At 39.9% G+C, this 26,323-nt stretch overlaps 1 protein-coding gene across 3 annotated transcripts in view; it reads right to left on the bottom strand.

Moving 5' to 3' along the window:
* Positions 1-1,150: 1,150 nt before the first annotated feature.
* The window catches only part of SLC9D1 (solute carrier family 9 member D1), a 71,931-nt gene continuing 46,758 nt past the window's right edge, over positions 1,151-26,323 (bottom strand). For 2 of the 3 annotated variants that reach the window (XM_073350459.1, XM_073350477.2), the window contains exons 8-13: positions 22,758-22,875; positions 20,885-21,080; positions 12,791-12,941; positions 6,390-6,469; positions 5,545-5,748; positions 1,151-1,305 (exon numbers count right to left, since the gene is read on the bottom strand). In XM_073350459.1, coding sequence (XP_073206560.1) covers positions 1,192-1,305; positions 5,545-5,748; positions 6,390-6,469; positions 12,791-12,941; positions 20,885-21,080; positions 22,758-22,875 — 863 coding nt within the window. In that variant the 3' untranslated portion in view covers positions 1,151-1,191. The remainder of the gene's footprint in view (positions 1,306-5,544; positions 5,749-6,389; positions 6,470-12,790; positions 12,942-20,884; positions 21,081-22,757; positions 22,876-26,323) is intronic. The other variant, XM_073350468.1, reaches the window with a different exon arrangement.

The following is a 26,323-nucleotide window of genomic DNA, read 5'->3' as shown; positions in this document are numbered from 1 at the left end:
AGAATTTGTTAAAACAGAAGCACATACGTATATCACAAATATGAATATAAAATGTTTTTAATATCACTTTAAAAAGCTTGCATTTTATTCAGTATAAATTTGAAGTTTTGAGTTATGCATGTTCTCAACACATCCAAATTGTCCCTCTTTTGTGAAACATAATTTATACAAAATCATTTTTAATGTAGAATAAGTTAACTACATTCATCCAAAAGCACTTTTAGAGAGTCATTGAAATGTTTTCACATCTATTTTCAATTCTGAAATATTTAGGCTTTCTTTTTGTACCATTTTATTTTGGTCACAATTAATTAAAAAAATGTAAACAATTAGTATAACAATAATCAGTAGCGGGAGATGTTGATAATTGGTGTCAGTCTTAAAAACAGTTTAAAAGTCAGGACACCATCTGATCACAGTTAACTTTTAGTCACAAATGTAGTCAATAAATATGTGAACAAATTAAAATGAATTAAAGTTACAACCCTAAGCAAATACATAATATCTGCTTTAAGAGGTATAACAAAAATCAAAAGTACAATATCATACAATATTGGCTGCATCATTTGGGGATATATATTTTAATGCTTAAAATAGCTGAAAGCTAGAGTTGTTAAACCTCATCTCTCCCTTAAAGGGCCAGAGTTTACACACTACTGGATATATATGTTTTGTGGCTGATGTCGGACCAGCATATTAACTCTTGAATGTTACATTTAACTTTCTCAAGAGTTATTTTAAGAAGGTACCATGGGCACGATAAAATAACTTGAATTTTCTTTGTCCTTCCCCCTCTTTTTTTTTTTTTTAAAAACAAAATTTTGTGATGAATGAACAGTAGATGATGAAAATCAATGTAATAAAAAGGCACATCCAGGCAAAATATTCAAGGCGACTGCATGATGCAATATTTAAAAAAATAATTTCTACACTGTGTAACTGATTGGATCAAAATCAAAAGTTATTCTGGCAGATTCTAATATGTGACAAAGTTTCCTGTAAAAGCTGTGCCATCATTAAAATACCAACCTTTTTTATGTACTGTTTTGTTTCTTAAAATCAGTATAAGGCTCAGAACCAAGTGCATGTTTAGAGGAATATCAAAACCTCCTGTTTTCTAGCTGCATAGAAACACAATGAGCAATGAGGAGATTCTTTCCAAAGAAATTTATTATTTCCATACAAGTCTTGTCAGGTACTTGATCGTCTCTCTGGTCTTGGTACACATTTCATAAGTGCAGCTCTCCACAGTGCTGGAGCAAGCAAAAGGCTTAGAGTAGTTACACTCAAAATAAGGAGGTATACCTGAAAATTAGAGATCAGAATGCCATTACTTCTCTACAGTTCATATTCATAGTTATGCAATAAACTAAGGAAGGGTTGGGAAGGTTAATGAGATATGCCAATTAGGGAATTTCTGGACCACTTTTAATAGAGGCCTCAGACTGGCCTCCAACTCTGTGCCTGCAATTGCACATGCAAATGTATTCACAAATTAAGTAGTGAAATGCAAATAATTATTGGTATATTTTACAGGACAATTTTAAAACTGCAACCCACAGGATGCAATATTGGACAAGACCAAAAGCCAAGTATCAACTACATTTAAAACAAAAACGAACAAAAAAAAAACACCACAAACTATATTTGGTGTTAATTAACACCAAAATGTGCTAGCCATTTTACAGATAAAAATCAAGCCATAATCCATACCATAAGTGATTACATTCATTCTAAAGGCATAACTATATGACTGTACATCCTGAAGAGTTTAAAATCGTTACTTTTAATTAAAAAATTTAAAAACAAATAGTTTTTTTGGAAATTTAAGTGCTAGACCTTGACTTAAGTAAGGCTTTTGATTGTGCATGACCGTCTCATAAACAAACCACGGGAAATATAGCCTAGATGGAGCTACTCTAAAGGTGGGTGCATAACTGGTTGAAAAACCATTCTCACAGAAAAGGAGTACTTGTGCCACCTTAGAGATGAACAAATTTATTTGAGCATAAACTTTCGTGAGCTACAGCTCACTTCATCGGATGCACACACAATTGTGATCTCTGTTTGCACAGGCTGCAACTATTTTACAAAAGTGCAGTTTTTATAACTCTTCATGTTATGGAGGGGAGCATACTGCCATTAGTAAGAATGCCTATATAATACACTATGTTTTTATGTCTCCCTTATATGTAACTGGCCCCAACAACTATACAGCTTCCTGCTATCACAGAATAAAGGAGTTCTTTAGCTCAAGTAATAGATTTATTTATATTGTTTTTTGTGCTGAGACTGTGGGCTCAATTTTTATTGACAAATTTATTACAAGTTTAGAAGTGTGAGCAACAAGGGTGATGTCGTGGTGGGAGTCTGCTATAGACCACCAGACCAGGGGGACAAGGCGGACGAGGCTTTCTTCTGGCAACTCACGGAAGTTACTAGATCGCAGGCCCTGGTTCTCATGGGAGACTTCAATCACCCTGATATCTGCTGGGAGAGCAATACAGCGGTGCACAGAGAATCCAGGAAGTTTTTGGAAAGTTTAGGGGACAATTTCCTGGTGCAAGTGCTGGAGGAACCAACTAGGGGCAGAGCTCTTGACTTGCTGCTCACAAACCGGGAAGAATTAGTAGGGGAAGTAAAAGTGGATGGGAACCTGGGAGGCAGTGACCATGAGATGGTCGAGTTCAGGATCCTGACATAGGGAAGAAAGGAGAGCAGCAGAATACGGACCCTGGACTTCAGAAAAGCAGACTTTGACTCCCTCAGGGAACTGATAGGCAGGATCCCCTGGGAGAATAACATGAGGGGGAAAGGAATCCAGGAGAGCTGGCTGTATTTTAAAGAATCCTTATTGGAGGTTACAGGGACAAACCATCCCGATGTGTAGAAAGAATAGTAAATATAGCAAGCTTGGCTTAACAGTGAAATCCTTGCTGATCTTAAACACAAAAAAGAAGCTTACAAGAAGTGGAAGACTGGACAAATGACCAGGGAAGATATTGCTCGGGCATGCAGGAGTGAAATCAGGAAGGCCAAATCACATCTGGAGGTGCAGCTAGCAAGAGATGTTAAGAGTAACAAGAAGGGTTTCTTCAGGTATGTTAGCAACAAGAAGAAAGTCAAGGAAGGTGTGGGCCCCTTACTGAATGAGGGAAGCAACCTAGTGAGAGAGGATGTGGAAAAAGCTAATGTACTCAATGCTTTTTTTGCCTCTGTCTTCACAAACAAGGTCAGCTCCCAGACAACTGCACTGGGCAGCACAGCATGGGGAGGAGGTGACCAGCCCTCTGTGGAGAAAGAAGTGGTTCGGGACTATTTAGAAAAGCTGGACGAGCACAAGTCCATGGGGCCGGATGCGCTGCATCCGAGAGTGCTAAAGGAGTTGGCAGATGTGATTGCAGAGCCATTGTCCATTATCTTTGAAAACTCATGGCGATTGGGGGAAGTCCCAGACGACTGGAAAAAGGAACTACAGGCCAGTCAGCCTCACCTCAGTCCCTGGAAAAATCATGGAGCAGGTCCTCAAGGAATCAATTCTGAAACACTTAGAGGAGAGGAAAGTGATCAGGAACAGTCAGCATGGATTCACCAAGGGCAAGTCATGCCTGACTAATCTAATTGTCTTTTATGACGAGATAAATGGCTCTGTGGATGAGGGGAAAGCAGTGGACGTGTTATTCCTTGACTTTAGCAAAGCTTTTGGCACGGTCTCCCAGAGTATTCTTGCCAGCAAGTTAAAGAAGTATGGGCTGGATGAATGGACTATAAAGGTGGATAGAAAGTTGGCTAGATTGTTGGGCTCAACGGGTAGTGATCAATGGGTCCATGTCTAGCTGGCAGCCGGTATCAAGTGGAGTGCCCCAAGGGTCGGTCCTCGGGCCGGTTTTGTTCAATATCTTCATAAATGATCTGGAGGATGGTGTGGATTGCACCCTCAGCAAGTTTGCAGATGACGCTAAACTGGGAGGAGAGGTAGATACGCTGGAGGGTAGGGATAGGATACAGAGGGACCTAGACAAATTAGAGGATTGGGCCAAAAGAAATCTGATGAGATTCAACAAGGACAAGTGCAGAGTCCTGCACTTAGGACTGAAGAATCCCATGCACCGCTACAGACTAGGGACCGAATGGCTAGGCAGCAGTTCTGCAGAAAAGGACCTAGGGGTTACAGTGGACGACAAAGTGGATATGAGTCATCAGCGTGCCCTTGTTGCCAAGGCGGCCAATGGCATTTTGGGATGTATAAGTAGGGGCATTGCCAGCAGATCGAGGGATGTGATCGTTCCCCTCTATTCGACATCGGTGAGGCCTCATCTGGAGTATTGTGTCCAGTTTTGGGCCCCACACTACAAGAAGGATATGGAAAAATTTGAAAACGTCCAGCGGAGGGCAACAAAAATGATTAGGGGACTGGAACACAAGACTTATGAGGAGAGGCTGAGGGAACTGGGATTGTTTAGTCTGCGGAAGACAAGAATGAGGGGGGATTTGATAGCTGCTTTCAACTACCTGAAAGGGGGTTCCAAAGAGGAGGGATCTAGACTGTTCTCAGTGGTACCAGATGACAGAACGAGGAGTAATGGTCTCAAGTTGCAGTGGGGGAGATTTAGGTTTGATATTAGGAAAAACTTTTTCACTAGGAGCGTGGTGAAACACTGGAATGCGTTACCTAGGGAGGTGGTAGAATCTCCTTCTTTACAAGTTTTTAAGGTCAGGCTTGACAAAGCCCTGGCTGGGATGATCTAGTTGGGGATTGGTCCTGCTTTGAGCAGGGGGTTGGACTAGATGACCTCCTGAGGTCCCTTTCAAGCCTGATATTCTATGATTCTATGTTTGCAGCCACAGTTCATTGCAATTCATACAACAAGCTTTCCCTCTAGAGAACAAGGTTGTAATAGCTTGAAAATGAAAATAAGTCTGATGGTCTCACTGTAGTGCATGTTTTCATAACTTATGGAAAAGCTGGCCATTTTTGCTTAAAACAATTTAAGTCAACAGGTTTTGGAAGTCAAGATTAAGGTATGCTGACAGATGTGTTTGGGAAACTAGTATGTCTCCTGTCCCCACACTCTGTAGCTGTAGGCCACTGTTATTTCATTAGTCGTTTTCAATAACTATCAGTTACATATAGATCTACGATATTTTAAAGGGTCTTCAATCTTAGCTTTAATAATTTGGGTGTCATCAGAAATTCTCCATCAAGTACAAAACTTTAGAGTTGTTATTCTTTATAGAATTAAAGACTGTGCTAAATTAAAAACAAGTTACCCAACAGGGAAAGCTGCATTTTAAAAATATGGAAGCCCAATATGAAATTATATGAATGATGCATAAATTATTTAGCGAAGTTACATTTATGAAAGACTTGCATGCATCAAATATCTTCTGATTTATGCAGGCCTATTTCATTTAGTTAGCATGTGCAAGATGATAGCAAAAGATTACCAATTTAGACTGTATGTTTCAGATACAATATAGTATACAAAACCCAATCAACTACTCAGTTTCTAAAAATGAAGTGGATATCTCTAAGGAGCTCACCTCTCGAGAAATGATCCCTGCTCTGCGTGCTCTACTTCCCAGAACAAAAGAAAACTCACTGACTTGAGCCAGCCCTGCTGAGACAATCCATTTGATATACTGGCTGCTCTTTGGAAGAATCAGAGAAAGGACAAGCACTGCCAAAACAAACTTTAAAAAACAAAGTTTGTTTTTAGAAGTATGGTAGATAAAACAGCATGCTCTCTGTAATCAATACAACAACAGTTACACCAGGTATTCTATTATCGTGTATTGAACAGCACAATGGTCTTCTGAACCAACAGTTACTGTGCATTTAAACACTTAAATCAGACTGTTCATTAGCAGCTGTCCTTTATACAGTCTACAAGTAGTACAGAATTTGGTTTAGTGAAAACATTTGATAATGCTGGCATACATCCTGCAAAATCTAGACTCATGGATGTCAATCTAAATTTAACAGCCCCCTTTAATGTTAAAAAGTCCCATTAAATACTGGGAGTCTCACATCAAAATATAATACTAAGTAAAAATTACAGAATATATAGCAAAAACTGATATTAAACACATTCTTCAAAGTAATAACACTTTATATATTTCCCTAGTTCACAGAGGTGTTGCAAGGATAAATACATCAAATACTGTGAAGTGCTTTGAGATCTACTGATGAAAAGCACTAGGTATTAATTATTATTATTATTATATAAAACATTTACTATATTTCACAGACACTACTCACTGTATTCAGAAGAAATCTTTGCCAACATGACAATTCTATACTTATGCACTTCTTTTTAAATATTACATGTATTATATGGCATGCAGCACTTAAAATACTATGTTATCAAAAGATAAATAAAAAATACCTTCATTATTACCACTGATAATGTAAGAAATAGTAAGACTGTGAGTTCATATATTACAAAGGTGGGGAAAACATGAAGCCCTGTAAGAGAAACCGAGAATGGGTTAGAAATATTATTGCTTTACCATATCATTTTCCAGTAATAGTGAATATAACACAAGAACATTTACATGTACATTTCTAAACATACAAAGGATGATGAATTCCTGATTGGTTTTCTTTGTAATAGTTTCTCTTAAATACATCTGTGGAAATCACTGGAACAACATAGTTATGTTACAAGATAATTGTGATTTCTTTTGCTTTTGTTTAGTTGGTTCTGGGGGGAAGCTACAAGATTAGGAAAGATTTTTTAACTTGTAAAGTAACTGGAGTTCTTCAAATGTTTGTCCCTATGATTATTCCACTTTAGGTGTGTATGTGCCCCAGGCCCCTTTGATGAGAGATTTTTGGTAGGTGATAGAAAAACCTGTTTGGTCCATGCACACACCCTAGCTATCCTCATGCTTTGTACCAAGGGTTACTCCTGGAGGAATTCTGTGCTACTGCACACGTGCATAATTAATGAGCTGCACATATTTTTATTTTTTTGTGCAGGGAAAAAAAAAAAGCTTCTGCCGAAATGTTGCTGCATTTCCACCTTTTACCCACCAGAAGGCGATGTGGTGATAGAACACAGCAGCAGTTCCTGGACAGCTAGGAAAGAGAAAGAACCTGCCTTCTTCACAGTGCCTGTCAGACCAGGTCAGGAGACAGGGGCTATGAGGAGACAGACAGCGTGGGGTGGTGGAGGGGGTCAGAGAGGGGCTCATAAGGGCTAGTGGGGGAGGACAGACTGGGGCAGGAGCTGAATGGGAGTGGAGGCACAGGGCCACATGGTGATGGGGGGGAAAGGATGCAGCGCCACATAGGGACGGGGGGTGGCTGAATGGGGGCACAAAAGATGCATGGGGATGGAGGTGCAGGGACACAGGGACAGGGGGTGGCTGGGTGGGGACACAGACATATAGGGACTGGAGGAAGCGCTACAGGGACACACAGGGATGGGGGAATGGGTGTGTGAGTGGGGGCTGAGGGACATGTGGACAGGAGATGTTGTGACACTTAGGGGTGCAAGAACACATGGGGACAGGGGCAGATGTGCTTGACCGAATGGGAGAGGCTGGAGTCAGCAGGGTCTGCATGGGGGAAGCTCCCTAACAATCCCTCTCCACCCCCCAAAAAAACCTGTTCCATATTTTTCCCCCACACATACCCAACAACCCTCCAAGTTCACACCCCAGCTCCTTCCCAATAATTTACTTCCCTCTCCCTCAGCTCCTCCATTACCTCTGACTCCTCCAAGCCTTTGCACTGCTTCTGAGGGGTGTGGGAAATATGGTTCTGTATTATAGTTTAAATTAATTATTTCTCAGAGTTCTGTATTAATATGCCTTGTAAGGAATCTGTCAAAAAATATTTCCTGAATTTTTTTGTTGTCTGTATTGTTACAGACATACTTTCTGACAGGTATTTTGAAATTAATGACCAAAAATAATTGAAACTGGTGTGATTATATTGTGTTATTTTGACAAAATATGCAGAATTTGAAAATACTGTGCACAGAATTTAATTTTTTGGCACAGAATTCCCGCAGGAGGACAAGGGTATATAGGGTTGTGATGGACAAACAGCACTTGGTTCCTTCTCTATCCCATGTAAAAAAGATTTTGAAGTTGGGGGGAAGGAGTGCAGGTAATGGAGCATCCATATGAACAAACATCTTGAAGAACTCCAGGTACTGTACAAGGTAAGTAACCTTTCCTTTGAGTTATATTCTTACATGTGCTCCACTTCAGGTGCCTCATGAGCAGTACTCCTCAAATGGAGGTGGGTGTTTTGGAGCAGGGTCTAAGACTATCTGGAAAGCAGCAATTCCAAAGGCAGCATCTGCCTGAGATACATGCACTAAGGTATAGTACTTTGAGAAAGTGTGGATGGAGGCCCATGTGGCAGCTTTGTTAATTTTTACAATAGGTCATTTTTTTTTCGTAGGGGTACAGAAGTGGACTGAGATCTGGTAGAATGGGCTATAGCCCTAGGAGGACGCTGGACATTAGCAGCCTTGCAGCAGGAGAGAATTCAACTAGAAACCCATTTGGAATATCTTTGGGTGAACACAGGTATCCCTTTAACTCTGTCTGTGAAAGAGATAAATAATCTAGGAGAGGCACGAAAGGATCTAGTCCTGTCCAAATAAAAGGCTAATAAAAGGTGAAGAGTGGCTTCCTCCCTCCACCAATTAGGTTGAGGATGAAAAACTGGTACATTAAATATGAAAATACAAGGTCACCTGTGGTGAGAACAAGGGATGTGGTCAGAGAAATACTTTGCCTTTAAAGAAAACTCTGTAGGAAGGATCAGCCATCAATCCTCTTGCTCACCAACTATGTGAGCAGGGGGATAGCCACCAGGAAAGTTGTTTTCATGCATAACTAGAAAAGCAAGCAAATGGCCAGTGACTCAAAAGGGAGGTTTCAACTGAGTGTTGAAGATCAAATTCAAATCCCACGCGGTGGTGGGCTTCCTGACCTGCGGAAATATATTAAATAACCCTCTGAGGAACTTTGAAGTTGCAAGATGAGCTAACACCAAACACACTTCCACAGGAGAATGAAACCCACTGATGGCTGTTATGTGAACATTAACAGAACCCAGAGAAAGGTCTGTGTTCTTTAAAATGAAAAGGTTCTCTATAATCTCCAAGAGAGGAGAGCTGGTGGAAGAGAGTTGTTGTTGCATACCCCAGTGGTAAAAACCTCTTCATTTCTGCAGGTAAGTTTTTCTAGTTGATTCTTTTCTGGTATTCAACAGTACCTGTTGAACCTCTATAGAATAGGATAATTCTATTCCCAAGAAGCAACCAGCCGCCAAGCTTTGATTCATAGAATGTTCAGGTTGGGAAGTATTCTTCATCCCGAAGTCCTGAGTGAGAAGATCGGGCATTAACAGAAGATTGATAGCAGGGTGAGATGAGAGACAAATTAGGTATGGAAACCATGCCTGCCTCAGCCAAGTCGGCACAATCACAGTAACTTTGGCTTTGTCCTGTTTAATCTTGTGTAGGACTCTGAGGATGAGAGGTGTTGGAAGACAGCATAGAGCAAGTTCTTTGACCAGGAGATGTGAAAGGCATCTCCCAAGGAATGACAACCTAGACCTCCTCTTGAGCAAAACGGTCTCTTGGTGGTGGTGGCAAAAAGATCTATTTCTGGGAAAGCCCAAGAAAGATATATCTGTTTTATTATGGTGTTATTGAGTTCTCACTCATGATCTGGACAGAAGCGCCTGCTTAGATCATTGGCTATGGCATTCTGGAGGCCAGGTACACAAACAGTTGCAATAAGGATGTGATGGACTACACAGCAGTTCCATAGCTTTATTGCTTCTGCAGAAAGGGAAGAGGATCTCGCTTCCCCAAGAGAATGTATGTAATACATACTGATCCTATTGTCTGACATTCGGACAGATTGTCCTTAGATCATACAAAGGAAGTGTTGACAGGCAACTCTGATGGCCCTGAGTGCCAGAAGGTTAAAAGATCCCTGAGAGGTTCACGTGCCCTGAATAGTGTGCTCTTGAAGATGAGCCCCCCATCCTAGAAGGGAAGCATCAGAAACAATAGTGATGGTGGGGGGTGGATGGGTGAAGGGGACTTTGCTGGGATTCTTCCACCAGTCAAGAGACACTAGTACATGATGAGGAATGGATGATGAGGAATGGAGAGTAACTTGTTCAATCTTTGTTTGTTGGACAGGCCTGGAAGCAGCAGAGTTGTAACCTGGCATGTGATGTGGGGAAGGTACATGCTGCCATGTGGCTGAGGAGCTGCAGAGAAGTCCTGGCAGTTATCTGAGGACTCCTCTGTACTTGCATAACCAAATTTGTTAATATAGTAAATCTGACCTTTGGTAGGTAAGGTCTGGATTTGTAGCAACCAGAATGGTCCCTAAGAATTCTATTTGCTGAACTGGTGAGAGAGAGGACTTCTCAGTATTAAAATGAAGCTCTAGCATGTTGAACAGAGTCACAGCTTTCTCGATAGTGACTTGAACTTTGGTGTAGCCAAATCATCAAGCTAGGGGAAGACAACTACTCCCCATTACTGAAATTTGGTGGCAACTACCACCATAACCTTTGTAAATATCCTGAGGGCAGTAGGAAGCCTGAAGAGGAGCACTTGACATTTAAAGTGCTCCTCTGACTTACGACACAACATAGAAACATCTTACGAGAATGATGTATTGCAAATATGAAAGTATGTGTCTTGTATATCGAGGGTTGCGAACCAGTCATCCCGGATTTAGAAATGGTATAATAGCTTCAAGTATCACCATCCTAACCTTCTTCTCCTTGATGGAGGCATTTAGCATCCTGAGATCTAGACCAGTCTCCAACTGCCTTTCTTTTTGGGAACCAGAAAATATTTGGAATAGAACACTTTCCTTTTGTGCTCGGTGGGGTCTAGTTCCACCGTTCCTATATGCAGAAGGGACAAAACCTCTGGTCTCCACAGAGGTTTATGAGATGGGTTCCTGAAAGGGACAATGAAGGGGATGGGAAGAGGATATGGACTTGAAATGGATGGAGCAGCCTCATGTTATAACCTCCAAAACCTATCTATTGGAAGTAATCTACTCCCATGAGGTGAGAAAATGAGAGAGATGATTGCCAAAAGGTGGGCAGATCACAGTAGGATGATGCAATGTCAGATGCAAAAAGTGGGACAAAGGTATCAAAATGTATGGTTGGCTGACAAGGACAGCTGAGTTGTTGCTGTCAAAGTAGCCAACGCTTTTCTTTTCTGTAGTGTAAGTTTCTTTCTAGGAAGTTCTCAGGGTTCGCGGTAAGTAGAAAATTGAGCCCATTGTGACCTATCGAATATTCTCTTGCTTGCAGATGTACAGAACTCCAGTGAACAAAGGGTAGCCCTTGATTCCTTCAGAGAGTGTAAGGACTCATCTGTGGACTCATTGAGACCACCAAAGGGAAAGCCTTCCACTATATTACTCCCTTGAGATTCCTGAAGACTACAGCCATGAGGCTCACGACATGACAACAGCTGCGGAGATGGAGTGAGCTGCCATATCAGCTACTTTGAGGGAAACTTGTAAAAAAGTTATTGCTAGGAGCTGGTCTTCAGTGAAGATGGCCTTAAACTATCCTTGGAGGGGATGTTCAATAAAGGAGTTAAACTTGCTATACTTAATGTCGTTGTATTTAGCAAGGAGCACCTGATAATTCGCAATTCTGAACTGCACAGAGGCTGATGAGTAGCTCTTGCAATCAAAGTGGTCCAAATGCTTTAGATCTTTATCATGGGGTAGGGAGCGTCCTTTTTAATAATGTCTGTTGCATTCATTCACAGCATCTATAGCCAAAGAGTTGGGGGCTGGATGTGTGAAGAAAAATGCCATTCTCGAGCAGGAATGTAGTATTTTTGTATCCGCCCTCTTACAAGTTGGTGGCACTGTGGCAGGGATTTGCCAATTGTTTTTGTGGGCTCTAGAAAAGCCTCATTTATGGGTAAGGCTACTTGAGTAGAGAGGGAGTATGAAGAAAATCCAATAATCTATGTTGGAACTCTTGGACTTCTTCCAAGGTAATGTGGAGAGTGTCAGTGACAGTTCATCAAGTCCTGAAATTGTCTGAAATCATCTGTGCGGGTGTGGGGGTGAGATAAATGCTTCATCAGAGGACGACAAATATTTGTTTAAGGGGTTGCCTCATTAGCTCTTTTTTCTTGTTCTTCCAACAACTCCTCCTGTGGTGGGGACTGAGGTGGAGGGGTGGAAGGAACAGAAGAGCGCAGATTCTGGTGCTCAATCCGGGAGCTAGATGCCTTGGAGAGCTGCTGCTGATAGGCAGCCCAAAGATCCCAATATGGCCATTGAGGGGGGCAACAAGGGAAGTGTGGGGAGACACCCAAGCTTACTCATACTAAGGAGGATGTGGAACGGCTTGAGGCTGTCTGTGTCTTGAAATGTCCCTTGGTGGTTTAACAGTTCAGCCGAGAACTATTGGCTATGAATATTCCAACCCAGTCACTTGTACATAACCAACAGGTTTACACTAGCCTGCCAAATTCACCCTCCCCCTCCGTGTGTAAAACAGCTCCAATTTAATTGAGAGATTTAACAATTACTCAAGAATTGGCATTTAAAAATGCCAGTAAGAGGCCAGAGTTATTACAGATTTAATTTACACATCAATAAATAAATCAATACTGTATTTAAAAATAAAACATTAATAAGTTAATGTAGTTAGTGAATACATTTCTTAATATTTTTACAAAATAAAAATCCCATAAAACTCCCCCCCCACTTGCAGTCTGACACTTAATGAACTTCCTAAAAAAGTTACCTATAGATGCAAAGAAAATGATGGCAAGAAAGTCACGTATTGGTTCAATACAGGACATAATCTCTTCAGTAACCATGTGACCCTGAGAAGAGATCAGTGCTCCAGCTAAGAAGCATCCCAATTCCATTGAAACATCCAATAGCTCTGTGATCTGTTAAAGAAGAATGGAAAGTTTATTCCTATTCTCTGGCTGTCATCAATTATTATAATAGTTTACAGATATAGACTACAAAAATACTGCTTTGGGATTTAACATATTACTTATTGCATCTCAATACAATTTCAACAATGAAAGGAATTTACAAGATTTCAATATATTATTCTACAGTAATGTATTTACTGTGGTAATCTAGATTATTAATAAACTAGACACCCTCTAGAAACATAATTGTAAATTTTCTATCCCACACTTTAAGACTTCTTGTATGATGTTCCAGGAATAATATCTAGTCCCACTGACTCCCATTGATATTAACAGAGATAGGATTTCACCTAATTTAACTAATTTAAACCAGCAAATTTCCTGCCAATTGTTAAACAAGGATAAATACTCTGAATTTATAATCTAGGACAAGATTATGGTCTTGATTTAACAAAGGATTTGAGCATGTGCTTAAATTCTGTTAATGGGATTTAAGAACATGCTTAAGTGCTTTGCTGAATAGGGATGAATTTAAGCACATACACAAGTGCTCTGCTGAAGTGGAGCCTATCATACTTGAAAGATGTTACACATTGCTCTTCTGTTGCTGCTTGTCCGTTTATGATCCATGGCATTAAAAAGGAAAGAAAATGGTTGTCAAGAGTTCAATTTAAGCTTACAAAATCAAGGAAATTGCACCATGCAAAATGAAGACAATGCTCTGAGTGTTCAAATAGTGAGTAGCATTTTTTATCACGTATAAAAGTATTCAAAAATAATATATATAAATATAACTGGTATTTAAAATCCTGCTGCTGCAGGCAGACATCTTACTGAAAGACAATGTCATAAATATTGAGGGAACGCAGTAAACTGACAATTTCCATCCTAATTTAGATTAAGCAATAACACGTTACACAGTACATTTATGCCTTGGATGGTGTTGCAGTATAAAGTAAGAGGCCTAAACCCAAGAAACTACAATCAAAGGAGGAAAGCATTAATCCCCGAGATATGCACTGCCTAGAATGTCTTATTTACTATGAACTGGAATCAACAAATAAAATAATAATAATAAAAAAAACCAAAAAACCAGACCTGGGTATTTGTCAGTATTAATTAATTGACTGCTGATTAAACAACTCCATTTGTCCACAGTTTTGAAGCAATTCCAAAACATTGAATCATATGGATTGGTCTATCAAACAATATAGTTATTTATCAGTAATCAAACTAATAAAAGAAAATTATAGCCCATGTAGGCTGCCATATCACATCTGGATACCCCATATGTTAAGAATTAAATTAAATTTTATTTTCTAAGTATGGACTGCTCTTATCAGGAATTTAAAATTATTAGAGAAGTTTTAAAGCTTCAAACCACTTTGGCAGAGAAAAACAAACAAAAAAACCCAACACATGATGGTGGATGTGATGGAAGATATGAGTCAAAGAAATTTTACAGAATTTTTTAAAATTATTTATAAAAGAAACAGCACTGTAGGGAATAATCATACTTTAAAAACAGCATTTTCAGCACACAACTGAAATATGCTTTTGCTACTAAGATATAACACATGCTCATGCGTCAAGTTATTAAAAGAGCTGTGTGTCAAAATAATTAATGTTTACATTTTAATTATTTGCATTTGGGATGGTTAATTCAGTGTTTAAGAAAGAATTTACAATCTCTTCAACTGGATTGTCTCGCTACTGTGGTGTCATGAGAATCACTGTTCAGCAAGGTAACAACTTAAAATAAAATGAGAGACATACCATCCACAAGTCAACAATGCATAAACACGATAACCAACTAGAAGTTATATACACCAAACAATACCGTGATTTTCCCCTCCAACATAAAAGCCTCAATCTATCCACTTGCTGCAGAAGTTAAAACAGAGCATAAAACACGTGTCACTGAAAATGGTAGCTTTGTCTTTCTTTTGTCCACTCTCCAGACCAGTGGTTCTCAACCAGGGGTACACATATCTCAGAGGGTACTCAGAGGTCTTCCCGGGGGGACATTAACTCATCTAGATATTTGTCTAGTTTTACAAAAAAACTTTTGTAGTTTGTAGTAAAGTATCCTCACACCTTCCTGTCAACTATCTAAATGGGCCATACTGATTATCACTACAAAAGTTTTTTTCTACTGCTGCTAATAGCTCATCTTAACTAATTAGCCTCTCACAGTTTGTATGGCAACTTCCAACTTATCTGTATGTATATATATATTTCTTCTTACTATATGTTCCACTCTATGCATCCGATGAAGTGGGCTGTAGTCCACAAAAGCTTATGCTCTAATAAATTTGTTAGTCTCTTAAGTTGCCACAAGTACTCCTGTTCTTTTTGCGCATACAGACTAACACGGCTGCTACTCAAACTTGTTTATACTGCTCTATATATTACATACTGAAATGTAAGTACAACATTTATATTCCAATTTATTTATTTTATAATTGTATGGTAAAAATGAGAAAGTAAGTAATTTTTCAGTAATAGTGTACTGCGACACTTTGTATTTTTATGTCTGATTTTGTAAGCAAGTAGTTTTTAAGTGAGGTGAAACTTGAGGTAAGCAAGACAAATCAAACTCCTGAAAGGGGTACAGTAGTCTGGAAAGTTTGAGAACCACTGCACCAGAATGAAAGCAGTATTATAAAACCCCCAGCCACACAAAATATTTACTACTATTCTACCTGGGGAAAACCTACAGTATTAGTATCACACATAAAGTAGCTAATACTGCAGGAAAAAATACAAGACAAATGGGATTTAACCAGACCACAACTTTATTACGTAATGCATCTGGTATCTATCTGGTAATAACTAATCCAGTCCAGATCATCCTTCTTTTGTAACCCATAGCACCTGGTGGAGAGTCACTGTTTGTGCCCCCACCCCATTAATCTGATCCCAGCAATGCTGCTGGGACTCCATCACCCCCACTTCCTCCATCAGAGAGCTAAGCAGTAGGAAGGTCTCCTTGCTTTATCAGTCATTAGGAGCCCCATCCCCATTTCCCGCCTTCTTGTAATCCACTTCCAATTCCAGTTCATCAGGAAATTAGATCCCCACTGAACGATAACCTGAACTGAACGCCTGCCAAACTGCAACAAAAATGAATTTTGCCACCTAATCTACACACAAGATCCCTGGGCTCCTGAGAGGAAAGTGACAAAAACACACACTGCGTAGGCCAATTGGAGGGAATTTTTCCCCCCAGCCTCAAAAAGGCAACCAGTATTATGCCCATAACAAGGTCCAAAAAACCTGATCCTATATTAATCCCAAATTGGGGTGGAGAAGGGGGAGAGCTTTTCTTCCTGCTGGCCCAAACTATCCCTCCCACATCTGAGGCTGCAGTGGAATGGTGAGGGAGGAATGGGACTGTTCTGTTTTGCTTGCAGTCACAACTGTGGCATTTGCAATGTGTTTTCTGCAATGCCAACCTCCCACCATCAAGGATTGCTACAGTGAGCCCAAACCTTTTAAGGTTTTCAGTATTACTGGAAAAAATACATATCACAAAACAGAGTTTAAGTTTTGAACTCCTGATGATAATCTATTCTAAAAAACTAAAATTCACCAGAATATCTATACAACTTTATGGCAGATGAAGGCCCAGCAGCTTCCAGACTCCCAGTTTATTTGGGGACTTGCCCTTGGAAAAGTTTTCAAACCTTGACAATTGTAATGTCACGAAACAACCTTATAAAACCGTAATAAACCAGGATTCTTCATTTGAGCAAAACTACCCCACTGAAAGTGTTTATACTAAAGCACTCATTTCACTCATGCCTTCAGACAAAAACATGCAACTGTCAAATATGACACAAATCAACGTCCCAGTATGAATGGCCAGGACGGGTTAAAGGAAAGAGAAAAGAAAATGCAAGAATGAGGATTATTTAAATACCACCGTTAGATTCCTAGCCAGAAACCTTGTATTCTTCTTTGTTCAACTGCGCCTACCAGTTCTCCTGTATCCCAAATATGTACCAATAAGGTAATGAGTTTCTTCAATTAAATCTACAGCATACTTATTTAAGTAACATATATGAGATGAAAGCTCTTTCTTAATCTCTTTAATTAAAGAATTGAGAAAGCTCCCAAAACAACACAGTTATTCAAGAAGTCCTACAGCAAAAAGGGGTTGATAAGATTTGACAATGCTAATATTTTTAATCCAATTTCCAATCCAATTGATGCTACTTCCTGTTCTACCTCTGATGTAAGGGTAATCATTCTGTTCCACATCTTATTTGGTAAAGTAATGTCACTGGCAAAGTTAAGGTTGTGTAACTCGTATCCGTTAACTCATTTTGTACCCTCTGCAGTGCTTTTTGTTGCCTCCATCATTATCCAGTGTAGTGCTAATGCAAAGAGTGTTGATGATAACACACACCCTTGTCTAACACCAACCACAATACTGAACCACTTACCCAAGCCTGTAACCAATCTTACAGTGCATCTACTTTCATCATAAAAACTCATTATTTTAATCAGCTTGCCTAGTATCCTGTAGCTTCCAGCAATATTCCACGGGGTCTCTGTGGATGCTATCAATCACTTTCTTAAAGTCAGTGAAGTTGATTAAGATGGGTTTCTGCCAAGAGGTAGCTTTTTTCGATGATCTGGCAAAGAGTGAATGTTTGTTCACAATATGATCTACCCACATGGACCCCTGCCTGTTGTAGTAATATTTCATCCACTGCCTTCTACATTCTACTCAGCCTAACAGTAGCTGATACTTTGCCCAGGATTGATAGCAATACAGCATCTCCCCCATTTGTGCATTGAGTAAGATCACTCTTTGTTGGCAATGCCACAATACCCCCATCTTTCCAGTCTTGTGGCACTGGTTCTTTCACTCATATTTCATTAAAGTTTTGTTAGCTGCTCAATCAGAATTTCACCTCCCACCTGTGCTACTTCTGTTTGAATTCAGTCAAACCCAGAAGCTTTCCCTTGTTTGAAGCCTTTGATGGTTGCTTAATTTCATCGGGTGTTATTGGTCCCTCTTTCGTTTTTAATTTAGCATTGGCATTTCTCTTGAACCTGTGGATGATCGTCAGCTCTGGACAGTAATATAGAAAGGAAATATTCTTTCCATAATTTGGCTTGCTCTTCATATGTTTTCAGTATCTGTCCACAGGAGTCCCTGATGGGCATGAGCTGTGATAGTCTGATTCTTTCTGAGAGGTCTTTTATATAGCAAGCAGCAAAAATTGGATTGAAAGTAAATGCAGAGAAAACCAAGATTATAAAGGTAGGACACTGGACAACAGATACAAAAGTGTACATGGATGGAAAAGAAATCAGATGGGTAGATGCGTTCTGCTATCTGGGGAGTGTGATGACATTTGAAGGTAACTGCAATGCAGATATTTATGTGAGATTAGGAAAACAGACACCACTACTGGAAGGATGAACAACATCTGGACAGAGGTCTTACACCAAGGCCAAATTTGATCTGTTGGGCCTTTATTAGTGGTGATAATATGCATGGCGGAAAGATTCCAGACTGAGATTGTGAGGCTGTCAGTTTACAAGTAAAAGGATGTTTTTTCCCCTAACTTGAGTACATTTAGTGGGGAGATAATTAAGAAAACAATAAAGACAGATATTCACACAATGCCATTTTCACAGCCATTTTTCAGAACAGACCTGAATTTTGAGGTACACCTGTCATCTCCCTCCAGCCTCAAACCTGACTCGTCAATATGATACATCTGATATATTTCTGTAACGACTTTTTTATACATTAATAAAATATTTGAAATAAAACTAACAGTTTTCATTCAAAAGTATTCAAAGCAATAGTATACATTTGCTTTCTCCACTTTAAGTGCTGAAAAAGGACTCCACTTTCTTTTATGGCTTAAATCCACTAATATACATCCTTGTGTATACATAGTGCTACTCCTCTTTTACTAACACTTCAGATAGGCACAATTTCTGTTAATGTTTCTAATGGAGGTCCATTTCGAATAAAATATGACCCCTTATTATAGACATCAGTGTATGTTTGTGTGATTAAGCAGATTTCTAAAGTCACCACTGCACACTTTGTTTTAAGTTTCTCTATTGCCTTTCCATTAAGAGTGCTTCACAGAAATTATGTCTGCTTGTTAATGGAAATCTACAAGAAACTACGAATAAATTCTTTTCTTACTTATGACCTAACAATCTGCTGTGCTTGTTTAGAAAAGGATTAGAATCTCAAGCACTTCTACAACAATGACATTTTTCTAAATTACACAGAAGTCTGTGAGTTGTGAAATGGTTCTCCTGTTAACCTCTTCCATGACCTAAATTATAAAGATTAAAAGATGTTCTCCCTTAGCAAAAAGTGCCGTGCATACCTAAGTCCTTTCCCAAGATACATCTACGCTTAGGGTGGTGTGTACAATACAGACAATGCATGCCCAGCTAGCAGTGTAGATGGTGAGGCATGGTTAGGCAAATCGAGTAGAGTACCCTACATGGCTCTCTACATGGCTAAGCAGCGCCTCCCACGTCTACACTGCTATATTTGGCAATGTAGTGTCCTACTGCCTCCACCCTGCTGGAACCTTTCCACACAGCAGGGAAGACTCTAGCAGTAGAGAGCTACCTGAGCCCTTCACTGCCACATGTAGATACACACCACACTTACAAACGTGGACACAACCTGCCTTGCCTTTTACTATGGCACATAACTACATGTATCCCACACCACACCGCAAGTGTAGACAAAATCCTAATGACAAGATTTTCTTAGGATGTATCTGAAAGCTTCTGTGCACATTTTGCTGAACTTAATTGTTTTCATTACTCCATCTTGATCCTGCTTCTGCTCCCTATAAAATGTCTTAGTGCCAACATTTTGCTTTAAAAAGCTCACTATATTTTCTAAATTAATACAAACAGCACGTCTACAAGCTCCTCTCACTTTTATGGTCAGTTTCATACTCTGCTTCTGTCTTACACTATTAGTTCTCAAGAATAAACTTGGAGAACTGAAACAACAATCTAAAGCGTGGTAACACCAGTAGAAATTCAAAGAGCATGAACAGATTCCGCAAATCCATATCAATACTACTTCAAACGCACCGTTCATAAAAGATTATGGGTGATAGCCACTTTCTGTTCTCCAACAGTCTGCTCTACTCAATGAGTAGAATATGAAACACTAAATTAATGGACGGGACACTGAGACAAGAGAAATATACTTCTAAGATCTATCAAGAACTTATTAAAATTTAATGTGTGTATGTGTCCTAAGAAACTACAGTGTCTTCAAGGATCCATTATAGCCTTTAAAGAAAAAAGTATGGTTAAAAAAGTCCCACCCACAAAAAAAACAAACAAACAATTTGTAGTAAAGACTAAATTTGGTCAGCCAATAATGTTAAAAACAAACAGAAAAAAAGCTGACTTTATTTCAGTAACTCAAAACCCCTCCTCAAATTATTTTTCAAATTTGTTAAAAAAAAATAAAAATAAGAACACTGCAAAGAACCCAAACAAACAAGAGCAGTTTTCAGCACTGGAAAATAGGATTTTAGACTTTTAGAAAATTGGGGCACACAATGAGGATTAACAGACCTTTAGTTGCAATACAAGCTAATATGATAATTTACACAAGCAGTTTTACTTTAAAATTATCTGTTGAAGTTCAACCTGATTTTATTTAGGTTAAATAAAATTAAAATTATTGTCCCTTAACTCCTAATCAATTACTACTTATCACTTATATTGCAGTAGAACTTAAAATGTGCTAGATGCTTTGATCCTCCATGCACTTGAGTTTTGGCTTTAATTCTTGGTTTTAAAATACCAATTACAGAACTGTGAAAATATGTAATAAAGGTTAAATGTGTCAGCGTTTTTGGTATTGATGTCATATTAATCTGTATATCAAAGATATGCAAAAATGTTTTATTATTTTAAAAGATTACCGTTAACATAAGAAAGATGAAAGCAGATATTCCTAAAACGAGGATTTCTTTATTCCCTTTACTCTCCACATGCAACTTGCGATAATATGGTCCTATGAGATAAGTCTTTATAACAAGACATATAAGAAAAACAGCAGCCAGAGAAAAGAGAATTTGGCCAATCAGTATCAGTATTCTCAGTATTTCCATGACAGTGCTAGAAAAGAAAAAAAGAAAAAAAAATGTTATTTTACCTGTTCTCTTGCCTTTAAACCAGTTTTCCTCAAGTGAAAAATCTAATGACAAAAGTTTTCAAAAAGGGTTGCTAGTTAGCTTCCCAGATTCATATTTAGGAAACTCAATACAGGTCTTAATTATCAAAACTGCAACGCACCCAGTAATTCCTGCTAAAGTCTAGAATCTACTCCCATTATGGTCCAACACAGCCTGTATTGGCTGACCTTCAGGGCACAGCATATGGCTCAATAATTTACTCAGGCTTATATTTCAACAGGATGATTATGGGATATAATGAGATGGTATGGAAGGCATTTAATTTCATGACACAAATAACTTTTTCCCCATCATTTGTTTTTACGTGAAGTATTGGGGTGAGGTGTTCTGATTTAATATTATACATATAAATAATATAAGGGTGCACATAGCATTGGATGACCATGTTTTGAGAAACCTGTAGGGACAGGAATTTATAATTGTACTGTAAGAATTGATGTAAACTTTGATTTCATTCTGCCATCCACTCTTTTTGAATAACAGAAAGGAATGACTGTCTGAGACTGAGATCCTGTTTCCCATATGCATTACAATTAGGACCTGTTATAAATTTTAGTTAGTAAAAAGACCGGATTTTGTATTGTGTCTATGATAAATAGATTAGAATTGTTGAGAGCTTGAAGCCAGTGTGAATCATTTTAGTTATAAGATTTAGCAAGGCTTAGTTTACAATGTATTCTGCTACCTTTGAAGGTTTCTGTGAAAGACTGTGTGAATGAGCAAAAAGAAAAGGGAGTACTTGTGGCACCGTAGCTCACGACAGCTTATGCTCAAATAAATTGGTTAGTCTCTAAGGTGCCACAAGTACTCCTTTTCTTTTTGCTAATACAGACTAACACAGCTGCTACTCTGAAACCTGTGTGAATGAGGAATGCATGCATCAGGAAAAGATAAAGTGTGAAGGCCATTGTTAACCAGATGGTCAAGAAAGGGGGAGTGAAGACACTTATCGAGATTTGTTGAAGCCAAAGAACCATCAATGCGTACCCATGATTGAGGAAGGGCAAATTGACAAACCTGAGGTGAAGGCTGGCCCCCTAAAGACAATTGATTAAATCGAAACCAGGACAGGATGACCCTTTCAGAGGTGTTTTGGAATGTTAACACCCATCAAGGAGTAACCGGTCAGAAACTGACACAGCAAAATCTATAGACTTCAACAGAGAAAAAGGACTATAAGAACAGGGTCCTTTGTCATGGGACTTTGGGTTCATCTTGCCACACTCCAGGAGCATCAGATTGTGACCGACAGAGCCCTGCTCCCTTCTGCGACCAATCTGTCTGGACACTAGATTGATCCAGACTCTGGACTGGTAATTATAAACATCAACTGGCAGAGGGTGTGTGTGTGTGATTAAAAAGCATACGCTAACTGTTGTATTCTCAATACATATGGCATATTTGCCTTCTCTCTTATAAAAAGATCCTGTGTGCTTTGTACAGCATAACAGACATTAAAAATTCTAAATATAGTTTTGTCATAGCCATACACAGATCCTTAAGCTTATGGGTGGTCAAATTCTATAAGCCACAAAACAATGAGGCTCTCTTCAGAGACAAATAAAGTACAAAAATAAATACATTTTTAAAACCCCTTTACCTGGAGTATGTGCTGGCTCCTGCTTGAATAAGGGTCGGCATAACAGCTATAAACAAACCAAGTTGTACATCCTGCATTACCAGCATACCAAGTAGTACACTACTGTAATCAATATCACCTGTTTGTCAGAAAAAGAAGCTGATAAAAATATAGCTTGATGCAGACAAAACATTTAATGGCATCTGTAACAATGTTAGTAGTAACCATATATCGAGAGACTTCTTCATTGACTGAAGATATAGAATACAGTGTTATATTTTTTAAATCAACTATGGCAATCTAATTACGGAAATAATTATAAGCCATTTACAGGAAGCTTTTATCATGGATTAAAAATAAGATTTTGCTAAAGCCAGCTGATCAGTTGTTGGGTATATCATTTCTATTCTGTAAACTAACTAAGATGCTGTAGAATGATAGACACAGAAGCCTGATGAATAGGCATAGCATGCATAAAATATTTATTTTAAATTTCATGCAATGGGATGTGAATAAATCTAAGTCGATGTCCATTAAGGAGATATGCAGTTTCTTTCTTAATTAAAATAGACCTGTGGGGAAGAAGAAAGGAGGTGCTCAAAAAGCTTATGAGGGGAAAATTTTGGGAATCATTGGGAAAATAAGCAGCCATTATGCAAGGTACATTTCTCCTCTGAAATGTGTTCAGGTAAAACTCTTCTGACTTTCCATATCTATTCCATATGTGCATTCAGAATCATATCTGCTTCTTTAGAGATAAAAATAAGTTTGCTTTTCAGTCCTGTTAGCACTGTGGAGTCAAAACAATTAAGAGATTGAGCTGCATTCTATTACTTCTTTGTATCAGAATTGTTTGTTAATTTCCGATCAGTTACATCTACACAAACCCATTGATAAACAACAGTTACGAACCTTTCTGTAACGGTTGTTCTTCCAGATATGTTGCACATGACCATTCCAATGTAGGCATGTGCATGCCCTGAGCACAGCTGCTGGAATTTTTCCCCCTACTGGTATCTGCCAGGTTGGCTCCAGAACCCTCTGGTGCCACACACTCATAGCGCCAGTAAAAGGACCCTGCTCCACCTCAGTTTCTTCTTATCGACGGACTCTGACAGAGGGGTAGGAGAGTGCGTTTTGGAATGGACATGTGCAACATATCTTGAAGAACAACAGTTGCAGGAAGGTTAGTAACTGTTTTTCCTTCCAATCGAATATAGATAATTCACAAGAGGGATAGCTCAGTCGTTTGAGCATTGGCCTGCGAAACCCAGGGTTATGAGTTCAATCCTTGAGGTGGCCATTGAGGAATCTAGGCCAAAAATTGGGGATTGGTCCTGCTTTGAGCTGGGGGTTGGACTAGATGACCTAATGAGGTCCCTTCCAACCCTGATATTCTATGACAAGCAGTTGTACAGGAAGTGGGTTTGGAGTTCCAAGTCAGACCGACTGCAAGGCTGCCTGGCTGACGTTGGCATCGTCTCTAGCCTGCTCGGTGATAACACAGTACATTGAGAACATGTGCACCGACGACCATGTTGCTGCTCTGTAGATGTCCTGAATAGGGACTTGTGCTAAGAAGGCAGCAGAGGAGGCCTGTGATCTTGTGGAATGAGCAGTCAGATTATCTGGGGGTGAGATGCCTGGATACATGAAATAATCCAGGATGAAATTCTCTGAGCAGAAATGGAAAGACCCTTCATTCTCTCTGCTATTGCTATGAACAGCAGAGTTGATCTGTGGAATCGTTTGGTTCCTTTGTATGTAGGAAGCCAGAGCCCATCTAACATCCAAGGACTGTAGGCACTGTTCCTCTCTGTTCACATGACATTTAGAGTAGAATACTGGTAGGAAGATTATTTGACTGCAAGGGAATTGCAAAACCACCTTTGGGAGGAATGACAGGTGTGGACGCAGCTGAACCTTATCCTTGAAGAAGATAGTATATGGGGATTACAATGTAAGGGCACAGATCTCTGAAACTCTTCTGGCCAAAGTGATGGCCACTAAGACAACCACTTTCCAGGAGAGATGCAACAGCAAGCAGGTTGTTAGTGGCTCAAATGGTGAACCCATGAGTTTCGACAAGACAAGGTTTAGATCTCAGAGAGGAATGGGTTTTCTAACCTGGGGGCATGCCATCTCCAGGCCTTTGAGAAAATGGATAACCATCTCGAGTGAAAAAATGGATTGGTTGTTGACCTTAGGATGAAAGGCTGAAATGGCTGCTAGGTGAACCTTGAACTGAAGAGAGGGACAGGCCTGGTTTCAGCAGCAGAAGGTACTCCTAAACGAGTTGCAGAGAGGACTGCGTAGGTAGAATTCCCTGTTGGGAGGACGAGCTGGAGAACAGCTTCCATTTTGCAAGGTAGGTGGCCCTAGTGGAGGGTTTTCTACAGCCAAGTAGGACTCTATGGACCTGCTCCGAGCAAGCTTGCTCCTCAGGATTCAGCCATAGAGTTTCCAGGCCATCAGATGAAGAGAGCTTAGGTTCAGATGGAGCAGGCAACCATGGTCTTGGAAGATCAGGTCTGAGTGGAGAGGAAGCAGTCGCAGGGTCTCCACCGAAAGGCCTCCGAGTGGGGTGAGCTAATGTTGCCTGGGCCATGCTGGGTCTAGGAGAATGACTTGCGCTCAGTCCCGCTTGATCTTCATCAGAACCTTCTGAATGAGCGGGGTAGGAGGGAAAGCATAAAACAAGTGATTTATCCATAACAGGAACGTGTCTGTGAGAGACCCTGGGCTGTGGCCTCCCAGGGAGCAGAACTGATGACATTTCTTGTTGTTGTGGGTAGCAAACAGATCTATAAGGGGAGTTCCCCATGCTTGGAAGATGTCCTTTGTGATGTCCAGTTGGAGGGGACCACTCATGTTGAGAGAAGATAGATCACCTCAGCAGGTCTGCCAGCTGGTTCTGCATTCCTGGAAGGTAGGACGCTTCTAAACTGATTGAGTGTGCGATGCAGAGCTCCCACAGCCGGATTGCTTCCTGACACAAGGTGGAAGGGTGCGCTCTGCCCTGTCTGTTGATGTATAACATGGCCATCATGTCTGTGAGAACCAAAATTATCTTGTTTGTAATGTGGGGTAGGAACACCTGACAGGCTAGGCAGACTGCCTGGAGCTCCCTGACATTGATATGGAGGAAAAGCTCTTCTTGAGACCAGAGGCCATGAGTCCTGAGGGGAGGGCTCCCCAGCTGAGGTCTGATGCATCGGATGCTAGAGACATGGACAGTTGAGGCAGAAAAAAAGGGTACCCTCACACATACCACACAGTGGTTCAGCCACCATGTCAGTGAATCGAGGACCTGAGTGGGAACAGTGAGCACCAAGTCCAGGTGAGGTCATGAGGGAGAGCATACTGCAGCCAACCAGGCTTGGAGAGGTCTGAGACGTACCCTCACGTGTTGCACTACATATGTGCATGAAGCCATGTGGCCCAGAAGACTCAGACTCTTTCATGTAGTCCTGATCAGATAAGCCTGGAGGGATCTTATCAGGGCTGTAAATTGAACAAAAGTGATCATCTGGAAGAAGGGCCCTTGCCTGCACGGAGTCGAGAACTGCACCAATTAACTCTATCCT

Source organism: Lepidochelys kempii, chromosome 1 (genome assembly GCF_965140285.1).
Source record: "Lepidochelys kempii isolate rLepKem1 chromosome 1, rLepKem1.hap1, whole genome shotgun sequence".
In the NCBI taxonomy this organism is placed as follows: domain Eukaryota; kingdom Metazoa; phylum Chordata; order Testudines; family Cheloniidae; genus Lepidochelys; species Lepidochelys kempii.
Note: the sequence above shows the minus strand (reverse complement) of the source record. Positions and strands in the feature narration are given on the sequence as shown.